The sequence below is a fragment of the Halyomorpha halys genome, unplaced genomic scaffold, assembly GCF_000696795.3.
Source record: "Halyomorpha halys isolate HHAL.00 unplaced genomic scaffold, Hhal_1.1 Scaffold209.1, whole genome shotgun sequence".
Classification (NCBI taxonomy): Eukaryota; Metazoa; Arthropoda; class Insecta; order Hemiptera; family Pentatomidae; genus Halyomorpha; species Halyomorpha halys.
The window spans coordinates 1,278,067-1,290,353 of NW_027115831.1; the positions used below are offsets into that span (position 1 = coordinate 1,278,067).

Sequence of the window (12,287 nt, forward strand, 5' to 3'; positions counted from 1 at the left end):
TTTTTACGGTCAACTATACATACATATATAGAATTTTTATCTTTATTTTATTGATGTTGAAATGCTAGAGTAATACAATAAAATTAATTTTGTTATGTTATTTATCATACAGAAAAATAATATAAAATACAAATAACACCGCAATATACATCCGAAAATATTTTATATTATTTATATATGTATTAAAACCAAAAGGGATATGGTTTAATCATTTTTTGTCGCCTCATTCATGTTTAAAATTTATTTATTATTTATAATGTATCAGACTCATATCTTTTGAAAAAATGCTTTGTTATTATAAAACAGAAAAGCTTTTTCAATAATTTACTATTTAATGACCTATTTTTTTTAATTATTCAATTAGTACATCTTTATTTTGAAGACAGTTATATTTTGTTTTTAATGTGCTTGCTGTATTTTTACAGTTTGATTTCCTCGGAGAGCGTACTCTGACCGGCATAATGACCTCAGGTGGAGGCTTCAAACTAAGTAAAGTTGTTCCATCTTGGGTTATGACTTATTATATTCTCTACAGTCCTGATGAAAAAGACTGGTCTCCCGTCCCCAACACAGATGGTACCAAGAAGGTAAGATTATTATTGCAAATTATTATTATTTTTAACAGGAATGAGAATGTATCACTTTACTCACAGTTTCAAGAAGTAGTTATTTAAGAAAGGTATTGTAATTGGGTTAATTTTTAAATTTCATGTTTTTTGTAGATCTTTATATTTCAGAGTCCCCTGGATCCAAAAGAAGAGGTTCTGTGTTTTTTTTTTATCCTCTAATTTTTCATTTCTGACATATGAAGAAGAGGGGTGTACCAATCTATTCTAACCAGAGTAGGAGGATTTAGTTTCCATTCCATGAGGCTATCACAAAAAAAATCAATCTGCCCAAGCCGGAATTAATTGGTGCCATTGCATACATGAAAGGTGACACCTCAACTCACTCGGCTATTAGCTCTGTACAGAAACAGATAACAAAAAGGGGTCAGGATAGTTGTTTGGGTGAATGCCCCAGATACTAACTTTGCTTTATATCTCGTGAGATATCATTTCATTTTCAAGGCTGTATTTAAAACATTTTTTTGTTATTAATATGTATTTTATACTGAAATAAACAAGTATATTTGTATTTAATATGATGGGATTAGACAAGTTTCATTTCCTAATTTATTGGGTTTTGATATTTTTTCTAATTAGTGATTCACTTGTTTAGTTCTTATAACAATTTCAAAATTATTTAATCATATAAAAACGAAGATATTCCTTGCAATTATTTAAATAGTTGGCTCCTTAAGTTATGATTTGAGTTCAAACATAAGAGAAGCTTCTTCTCTGCTGAAAGAATAAAATCTTAATTATTTTAAAAATTTGGATTCTTTCTTTCTTTTTTTTTTTTTTTTTTTTTAATTTATCCCTTATCTTCAAAATATTAATTTACTTTAATTTTATGTCATTTTTTTTTCCAGCAATTTAGTAATTGAAATGATTATTTTTGTTTTAGTTATTCTATGGAAACCAAGATAATACAAATACAAAAACAAATATATTTCCAGTGCCAATAAGAGGAAGATACATTAGGATAGTTCCAGTTGAATGGCATAATTCAATTGCACTGAGGGCTCAAATGCTTGGTTGTTATGAACCATATCGTAAGTGTCATTAATTATTTATTTTATGGTATATATTGTTATGTTATATGCTGCTTATTTTTAAATAACATATTTTTGGTGATTATACTCCGTTAATCCTAGCAGGGTTAGGAAAATATTTTTTAATATAATAAAGTGTTAAAATACATCTGAAAAATGTTTTTGTTCATGAAAAAATGCAGCCTATCACTGCTTTTCTTGAATAGTGACACATCTTACAAAACAAATTTTTTTTTTTATTTGGAATTGAAGGTATTCCAAATAAAGGCCCAAAGACTGTGATTACTTTCTTTGCTGAGATCGTCCTACAGACTTACCTAAAGTTGTTAGAGTTATTACAAATTAACTTCAGTCTATAGTATAATTTGTCAGATGCGTCACTAGTTAAGAAAAGTATGCATAAAAAATTAATTGTGGTAGACTTGTGACTGGCCGACTGAAGTGAAACTTCCAAAAACTAAATAATGTGTTAAAATTTTATTAATAATGATCATGCATTCCCTCTTATAGCTTAAGGCAGAAAATATTAGTCCCATAATAATAATAATTACAATAGAACAGCCATTCCCCAAAGTTGTTTCTTGCAGGGAAATGTTTTATATTGTATTGTGACAAACCAGTGTTGCCGCCCCCTCACCACTTCCGTTTCACCCTCGCTTTATGAAATTAATTTACTCCCATATAATTTGTTTTCTTATGTTGTATCCCAGTTGTAGAACATCAGTAAAGATGTCTCACTTCAAAATTATTTTTGTGATAATACAAATCGATTGAATTTTAAATTAAGAAAAAAGAATTTAATCCAATAATCTAAAAGTTGTAAATAATTATTAACTTTTTAAAAAAATTTATTTATTGATTTTTACAACTTTATTAAAAATAAATACAACAAGTAAATTTGATGTTAGTTATACTATGGCATGATACAGACATGTTGACAATCTATCCATTGATAGAACTTTAATAACAATTATTTACTTAAAACTATAGTACAAATCTTAAATTTTTCAATTCTAATACAACTAAAACTTTAATTATGACAAAAATATAATATTTACACCCTTCTTTTCATACGAGCTCATAAAATGTAATAGAACAATGATCTAATTTTATAAGATAAGTTTTTCATTCTTGTTATTGTGTTTTTACCAATGTCAATATTTTATTCATGGCAACAGTGTTCATACTTAAAATATTTTCATCATATCCATAATGTAAAAATATTTTATAATATTCATATTTAATTATGATTTAGCAATACTGCCAACAACAATTTCTGTACCAACAACAGTAAGAGAGGACTGTAGTGTTTGCCCTGGTGTAACCCTTTCTTCTAAAATATGTCCTTGCCAGCCAACATTGTGGTGGGATGGAGAGCAATGCGGTGTAAGAGCACAATGTCCTTGTGTTGTTGGCTTCATGACGTAAGATTTGTTTATGATTTATTTTTTCATAGTTGGGAAATAAAGTAGAACCCTCATTAATTGGTGCATGCATTAACCATCCTTCCTTTTTACCAGACTAGTATGAAAAAAAAAAGACAGTGTCCAGTACCGAGGTGGCCGTTTAACAGTGGCTCTACTGTAGTTTAATATAATGGATTAAAAAAGTGTAAATTCATTCCTTATCTTCAAACCACTTTAAAGTGACATGTGTATTGTTATTTTTTTCTCATAGGCTATTATTGAACAGTCTTATTGTTAAACCTTTAAATATTATGTATTTTTCATTACTTTATGAATTTTTAGTTTTAAGAAAACTAAAAATAAACTTATAAATAAATTTTCAATAACCAATGACAAATATATATTTGCATGCATTTATTTATATTTTAAAACTATAAAAACCTAATTGAAGAATAATAGAAGAGCTATAGAAGACATATGCGGCTAAAGTAAAATGAAAAATTTGGGTTTGCTAATAACTCATACTTTTTTATTCTCTTATTTATAGTAATTATAAAGTTATAAAAGACTGGAAAATACATTTTGGTGTCTTCAAAATTAAAGGATTCACTTCATTTTGTATTTTAAACATCATTATTGCACTTCGGGCACTTCATAAAGTGGAATATTGGAGCTACGATACATTATTTTTATTAATTTTTTCATCATATTTCTGTTAAAAATATTCCCAAATCTGCAGATGTAGTAGTATTTTTTTTTTCTGAAAATGAAAAAAAAGTAGTTTCTTATTAGATTTTTTCGCAATTATGAAAGAAAACTTAATCCTATGAATTCAAAATGTTTATATCTTACAGTAACAAAAGTTCAATAAAAATAAAGATCATAAAGTATAAGATGATATTTTATGAGATTGCTTTTTTCCCTCCATTGTATAAGCGTATCAAGTTTATCACCATTAGGGTTAATCTATAAGTTAGTCAAGTCTCTTAAAACCGAGTAAATACTTTCTCCATTGCATTGTAGTTAATATGAAAAGCTTGGTAAGGAGGTTTCATCTCAAAAATGGTGTAACTTTAAATGTAGATTAATAATTTTTTTTTCTATTATTTTTCATGAAATCATCTGTCGTCTTTTTCATTCAGTAGGCTGTGAGAAGCATTTGGCTGATTTATATTAGACACTCCGCACATTGGTTTTCATAACAAAAATAAAGTCTTATTATTCAATGTCATTCAAAAAATTTTATGAATTCAAAATGTTTTTATCTTACAGTAACAAAAGTTCTGAATAAATTAAAGATTCTGAATTAAAAATAAAGATTATAAAGTATAAGATGATATTTTATGTGATTGCTTTTTTCCTCATTGTATAAGCATATTAAGTTTATCACCATTAAGGTTAATCTATAAGTTAGTCAAGTCTCTTAAAACCGAGTAAATACTTCCTCCATTGCATTGTAGTTAATAAAAAAAGCTCGGTAAAGAGGTTTCATCTAAAAAATGGTGAAACTTTAAATGTAGATTAATAAATTTTTTTCTATTATTTTTTCATGAGATCATCTGTCATCTGTCATCTGTCATCTTTTTCATTCAGTAGGCTGTTAGAAGCATTTGGCTGATTTATATTAGACACTCCGCCCATTGGCTTTCATGACAGAAATAAATTCTTATTGTTCAATGTCATTCAAAAAACTTCTTTTCATTTAATTCACAATTTTCAAGAATTCTTGCATATATTGCTACAATCCTGTTAGTCTTGAATTATCAAGAATCATTTAAATTTATTGAAGCGTAGATCTAATCGAGAATTAAATAATTTTAAGAAACTATAGAAAACTTTTAGGACTTTTGTAATGATTATACTTCAGTAATTACAAATGATTCTCTGAATTTATTAATTATTGGGTTTGATCTTATAGTTATTAATGCAAATTTTATTAAATGATTGGTTTACAGATATGCTGTTGGTACAACATACGATAATGAGCAATGTGACCAGTGCACTTGCACACTAAATGGAATCTCACAGTGTAAGGAAAAAGAATGTCCACCATGCAGTGAGGTGAATTTTTATATTCGAATAATTATATTTGAACTTTTTATTATAACTGCATGCATTTAATATAGTTAAGTATAAATATAATTAATATATTAATCAAATATAATTTATAATGCTATTAATATTTTATATAGTTTATACATTTAAAATTTAAAATTTTATTGCCCATGGGTTGATTCAATGAAATTGGGATGCAGTCTTTTTTATTATTTTGATGTCTTGGTGAAATAATTCATCTTGTTCTGTTCTATAACTTATGACCATGATTTTTTGTACCATTGTATAAAACAATCATCTTTACTTTTTTGACATCACTTGAATTGTCTTGAAACAAATAAATTTGAGTTTTTAAAATGTGGATCTTCAGGCTTATCAGACATACTAAGTTTTTTATTTAATACATATACAAACCATTCTCACAGGAAGTAACAATTTAAAAAAAATTTTTTAAAGAGTTTTAAGAAATTAAAAATGCTCCATACAATTTGAAAAAAAAATAGGTGCACTCAGTTTACCATAAAAAATAAATAATCATTCCCCTCCCAATAAGATATAATATTTATGTAATTTATATTTTTATTTATATCTTTTTACATTTTTGTTTGTGTATAGAATGAAATGTATGGTGAATCATTCAGAAATTTAAATCAAATAAACGGCATGATGGATAATACAATATTAATTTATTGAAAAGTAGGACTAAGTTTGGATTGTATGAGTTGATATTTTCATTATTTTTAATGCGTTCTGAAATAATATTCAGAACAATTTTTCGATACTGTTTTGTGTATATTTGTATACTGCACAAGAATATCTTATATTATTGGATTAGATTTAAATGACAAATTAAATATCATATTTGTATGAAAGATTATGTTAAACATTTTTTTTTAAAAAGAAGACAATATGTTTGATTATTGAATAAAACTGGGGCAAGTATGACTGTCATAATGGGTTTGAAACATAGTAAAGATGAATACAAAAAAAATGCGAATTATGTTTTGTGAAGAAAAAATTATGAATTACATGTACTGAAATTTCTCATATACAAGAATGTTCATTACAACTTACTATTTTTTTAAAATCTTTTTTTGTGACATTGGGAGTATTTTGGGGGTTTTAAGAGGAACTATGAGTTTTTAACTTTCAGTTATTGAATGTGTTTTATTATTTAACCTAGGGTTTGAAGAAAGCCTTGACATCTACCTGTGAATGTACTTGTAAGCCATGTCCAGAGAAGACTAAACTTTGCCCAACTTCAAACATTTGTATCAATGAAACACTTTGGTGTGATGGGATCTTAGATTGTGGTGATGATGAACTTAATTGTGAAAAACCCTCTCCTAGGACTATTACGACTCCTACTACAGAACTTCCTAGCACTGAAGGTTAGTGCAAAGAAAGTTTACTTAGATAGAATGATTTAATTAATATTTAAATAATTTTTAATCAAGTTGACAAATATATTCATTAAAATTTGGTTTAACTGTTGTAAAGAAGTGAAGAAAAGTCCATTTAATTATCTTTATTAATTAATATTAATCATTAAAAAAATATTGATTGCTTTGAGTCAGATAAACTGTTATTTTCATATTTATCTTTTAATTACAAAATATTTAATTAAGTTTTATTCATTCATTCAACTCATTCTGGGTATTAATGATTTTAACCTGATATATAAAAATTATGAGGGGTGAAAAGATTTTACTGACTCATTATTTACAGTGACAACGGTGAAACCATGCCCACCTCCTCCAATATGTGGTCCTGGATCGAAATTGGAAAAAGTTGTTGAGCCTCAAAAGGTAGCACCTTTCTGGTCACCTTTTGGAAGTAAATCCAAATGGGGATCCTATTTTAAAGGAAATGCTAGATCTAGAAAAGGATATGGCTATAAAGGATTAGGTCACAAACGCAAACAGCACAAAGGAATCAAGACAAACCGAGAAGAGTCTATCAAAGTGGCAGAAGCACCGGTTTGTGATCAGTACATTTGTACCTGCCTCGAAAAACCAACAGAGTGTCCTCCTGGGTAAGCCACACTTTCTTATTGGTTTGTTTTTCTCTCCAACATTAAAATAAAGAGTAAAAGTAATTGTGGTTAATGATATGTATTAATATACCATGTTACTATTGATTTTTTTTTTAGTTCGAAATTGATTGTTATTAAAGCCAAAAAAGAAGGAGAATGTGATCAGTTTGATTGCTTTGTGCCTCCAGATAAAATTTGTAAGGTCACTGGAAGAACATTTAAAACATTTGATGGGACAGAATATAAATATGACATTTGCAACCATACGATTGCGAGGGACAGGCTTGAAGGTGAATGGGATGTAAGATGTAAGTTTTTCAAATTTTAAATACTTTAAAGTATTTTAGCAAGAACTGCTAAATATTTAGTACAGTAAATATTAAAGGCCATATGATATTTAAATATTATTACTTTTTTTTTCTTACACAAAATTTTTTAGTCTAGTTTCTATAATTGTTAATATATTCAGTTATTTTAGTATAATTTCCTACATATATAATCAAATTAATTAATTCTTTTAGTGGTAAAACAGTGCCCTTTCATTGGACCTTGTAGCAAATACCTGGTGATCAGGTATGATAGCCATAATATCATTCTGTATACAGATCAGAGCATAGTCTTCGATGGATATGCATATACGATTCCACAGGTGAATTAATTTTCTATATTGCATTATAGTTGGTTATTCTATTTGAACTATATTAAAATTAAAATGTCATTTATTTTTTACAGATGCAAAAAATTGGTGCCCAGACCGAAGAATTTACTATAAAACAAGTAAACAATAAGTTTATAATATTCAGCAGCAGTTTAGGTTTCTCAATTATTTGGGACTCTCATGCTAATATTAAAGTTGTCGTAAGTAAACAATACTTATATTTTTACTTCTTCTTTCTACATTTCTGTTAGATCCTTTCATTAATACCGTTATATGCAAAAAGTTTTTTAATTTTCATAAGTGTGAAAAATTTAGTTGGCTATCTGGTTTCCAAACAAATTCTTTTAGTGATTTAATTCAATAAAATCTCTTTCTTTTGAAGTAGGTATATAAATTTTCTTAAGGTTATATTTCAGATCAACTTACCAACTGTTGGATCCTTTCATTAATACTGTTATATGCAAACATTTTTCCAAAATTTTTTTAATTTTCATAAGTGTGAAAAATTTAGTTGGCTATCTAGTTTCCAAACAAATTCTTTTAGTGATTTAATTCAATAAAATCTCTTTCTTTTGAAGTTGGTATATAAATTTTCTTAAGGTTATATTTCAGATCAACTTTACCCAAATTAATATTTTATTTGTTAATGTATTTTCACTTAAAATAAATTTCATATATCAATATTTTATTGTAGGAAGATAGTCCTGGTGATGGTCCAGAAAGGTACCAAATAGTAAAAAAATAAACTTTATTTGTAACGAACTTCTTATACTCAGCTCTGAAAAGTGGAGTGAAACATTGATTACCAATAAATAGTTAATTTTTTACGATTTTGTAACTTTCTGGACTACCACCAGGACTATTTTCATACAATCTATTTCTTAAAATAGGAAAATCTTCCAATATTTTCTTAAAAATTAATCTAAAATTAATAAAATGCAGTAAAACTAAAGCTGACCTTATAACCCATGAGAAATTTGAATATAGAAAACAAGCATTTTTTTACATTAAAAAATGAATATAAAATGAGTACTGAGAGAACATTCCTCCTTGTTTTTCTGTAATCCAGTTTTTATTATAACTGTACTATAAATACTCGTATTTTAAGGTTCCTGGGACAAAGAAAGGAGAAGTGGATGGCTTATGTGGTCTGTTAGATGATAATCCTGCAAATGATAAACAGAAACCAAATGGTGATTTAGCAAAGACAAGTATCGACTTTGGGAACAGCTGGGGCGACAGTGTGGAATGTGAGACAAAAGTCTGTCCGGTCCATCTTCAAAAAGAGGCCTTTGAAATGTGTAAAGCTATCAGGTAATTGCAATTTTTAGATAGATATTTTTTCTACTTGATATTTATGTGACTTATTGTTGTAAGAAGAACCAATGCTAAAAATTCAGTTCCACAGTGAGAAAAATTGAAAATTAAGGTGTGCAAACATCAAAAATAGTTATTAAATTTATCTCATCGTGCTAATACATATGTATATATTATTATTTATTTTTCATTCAAATTCAACAATGGTAAATTACAAACAATTTTATGGCTTACAAAGAGGATTAGGGGTTGAGGTAAACATTGTGTAATGTATTGGAGGTGAGAGAAAATAATAATATGAGTTTTAAAAATGAGAAAACTTTCAGAAAAATCTATTATATAATTTTTTATTTTTTTAAGCAAATATGAAGTCTTCTTTTATTGAGTAGTAGCTAGATTCGCCCATATTTGCTTTAGTTTACTACTTTATGAAATTTAAGTGATTAAATTAAGTAAATTTTTCAAGTTATTTTTGCAGCAAATTGCTGAAGTGTTTACATTTTATGCTTTTCAAAATAATTGGCAATTCGCCAAGAACTCTGCTTAATATTTGATTAAGGAAATGCTTGAGGGAAATTAACTCGGCAGTGTTCTATTATGTGATTTAATAATGTATTGTACAGTACATTTCTGACAGCAAAAATGTGAGTGATATGTCTAAAGAATTATAAATAAGCTAATTAAATCAGAAGTGAACTTAACACACTCGAACCTTAAGAAATTGCTTAATTCGGAACGATATTGCTGGAAACCGAATAAAAATAATTCTAACCTACTTAATTCGATTCCAAGTATTAGTTATTTCTTTCAAGTTAGGTTCTTCTAAAAATAAGCAATTATTTTTAGACTCCAGACTTGGGGAACTTTCACACGGCTACCTTCAGAGAGGTTTTGAGACCCAAACTGTGAACACAACCAGGTTATCATAAATGTCAAATATGTCCTTATGAAATTTTATTGAATTCCTACAAATTTGGAAATGCAATGTGTTCTTGAAGAGTTTCCAGAGTAAGATAAAGGCACTGTATTGATGCAGATGTTTTTGAAGATTAAATGTTATAAATTAAATCAAAATCAAATGCTGCAACCAAAACAAGGCACTGTGATTTTTCTTGTGAACCTTGGGGGCAGAATAATTAAAAATAATCAACGAATCTAATTCTAAACCAACATTCAATTAATGCATATGAAATAATAGGAAAAGCTGCCTGCAAATCGTTGTTTTCAGGGATTAAAGTAAAGATTAACACTATTAAAAATATACAATTATATGGAATTTTTATTGTTTTGAGTTTAAAATCTTTTTATCATTTGTCAAAATTAGAGAATGGCACCAATAACATGTTTTGACAGAAAACATGGGGAACTAGCACCAGCTATGGCATATTCTGGTTTTGTTTTTACAGATCTAGTATACAAATATTTTTTAATCATGATAATTAATTATTCTATGTTTCATGGCAGAGAGGATCCACTGAGCCGTTGTGGTACTGTACTGAATTTGGATAAGATTCATTCACAATGCGTTGAAGCAATCTGCCTCTGCTCTGAGAACAATAACAACACAGAATCATGCAGGTGCGATGCTATACTCAAAGCTGTCACTGAATGCCAAGATGCTCTTCCCGATATTGACCTCACACAATGGCGGATACAGAATGACTGTCGTAAGATGTTTCTTTTTTAATTATTAATCGATCACTCATGTATGTATGTTATTAATTTTGAAGACAAATGTTCAACCTTTCATAGTTGTTTAGAAAATGTATTGAGATACATTCTGTTGTTAGGCTGAATTTTATGAGTTCGATGTTTCTATCATAAGTATTTAGTAGAGATACATTTTTCTTGAAGCTTTAGTTTTATTTAATTTTTAAATTGTTTAAATCAACAATTATCATAACTTTAAATTAAAAATAAACATCCATATGAGTGAAAGAAGTTGCTACTTTTTTATATTGCAATATATTATACTCAAGAAGAGGAGATTTCCATTTCTCTCAATTCCTCTATTTAATTAACTTCTTAACCCTTTTAATACTGAACAATGATATTGTTTATAGTATTTGTATGATGTGCTATAATTATGGTAGCTATTGCATATGTAGTGGCTTCTTATTATTTAATATTTATGCCATGGTTTCTTACTATTTCATATACAATATACCATTATTGGCAAATACTATGAACAAAATTGGCACTTAAAGGGTTAAACAAAATCAAAGATTTTTTTTTCCTAAATACTGTTTGAAATTCAAGTGAAAACTTTTCATGCTCATTACTTATAAGCTGGATCTGTGTTTCTAACAGCTGCATCTTGCCCACCGGGATTGGTATTCAAGGAATGCTACAAGCATACATGTGAGCCATGTTGCGCAGAATTGATGACACCTGACGCTTGCCCTGAAACAAATGAGTGTTTCCCTGGTTGTTATTGTCCAGATGGCTACGTAAGGAGATATGAGGAGTGTGTCAGACCAGCAGAGTGTAGAGATTGTAAGATTTAATTCATTTATTTATAAGATTGTTGATTTTGTGTTAATTTATGAAATTTTGTAATATTTTGACATTTGTAGGTGTCTGTGAAGGATATAGTGGCTCGAGATTTGTTACTTTTGATAAGATTGATTATACTTATGCTGGTAATTGCACCCATGTTTTAGCAGAAACAGATGGATCTTTAGGTCCTCAGTTTAAGGTAACTAATTAGCACATAACCGATCGCCTCAGTGGTGTAGCCCGAGGGGGGTTCAGGCCCTCTCCTTCCCCCTCTTAAATCCCAAAATATTTTTACTTATTCTTATTTGATAACAAAATTTACATAAACCTATTTTATGTTATTATTAACACAAACACACTTGATCCAATTTTACTCTCAACATTTATTTCAAAAAACACTCTAACGTTTCGACCCTCAGGCCTTGCAGGTTAACTGCCTTTGTAAGAAACATTTTAAAGAATATATGGCATCAATATGTAAGGATGTCTCCTTGAGAATGGCCTGAGGGCCGAAATATTGGAATGTTTTTTTAAATAAACATTGATCATAAAATTGGATCAAGTGTGTTTGTGTTAATAATAAAATAAACCACTCGCAAACAATCAATATAATAAATCATTAATCTAATATTTTATATTATTTCATAAATTATACTGTAT

General features: G+C 28.1%; 1 protein-coding gene across 1 annotated transcript in view; it reads left to right on the plus strand.

Annotated features, from left to right (window-relative positions):
* Hml (Hemolectin) overlaps positions 1-12,287 on the plus strand; it is a gene marked incomplete in the record, with an annotated part of 71,314 nt that overhangs the window by 45,869 nt on the left and 13,158 nt on the right. Inside the window, 13 exon segments of the mRNA XM_067052784.1 lie at positions 426-587; positions 1,510-1,657; positions 2,913-3,081; positions 5,019-5,124; positions 6,302-6,509; positions 6,847-7,153; positions 7,271-7,461; positions 7,675-7,802; positions 7,886-8,011; positions 8,920-9,125; positions 10,593-10,795; positions 11,439-11,624; positions 11,705-11,826. Coding sequence (XP_066908885.1) covers positions 426-587; positions 1,510-1,657; positions 2,913-3,081; positions 5,019-5,124; positions 6,302-6,509; positions 6,847-7,153; positions 7,271-7,461; positions 7,675-7,802; positions 7,886-8,011; positions 8,920-9,125; positions 10,593-10,795; positions 11,439-11,624; positions 11,705-11,826 — 2,262 coding nt within the window.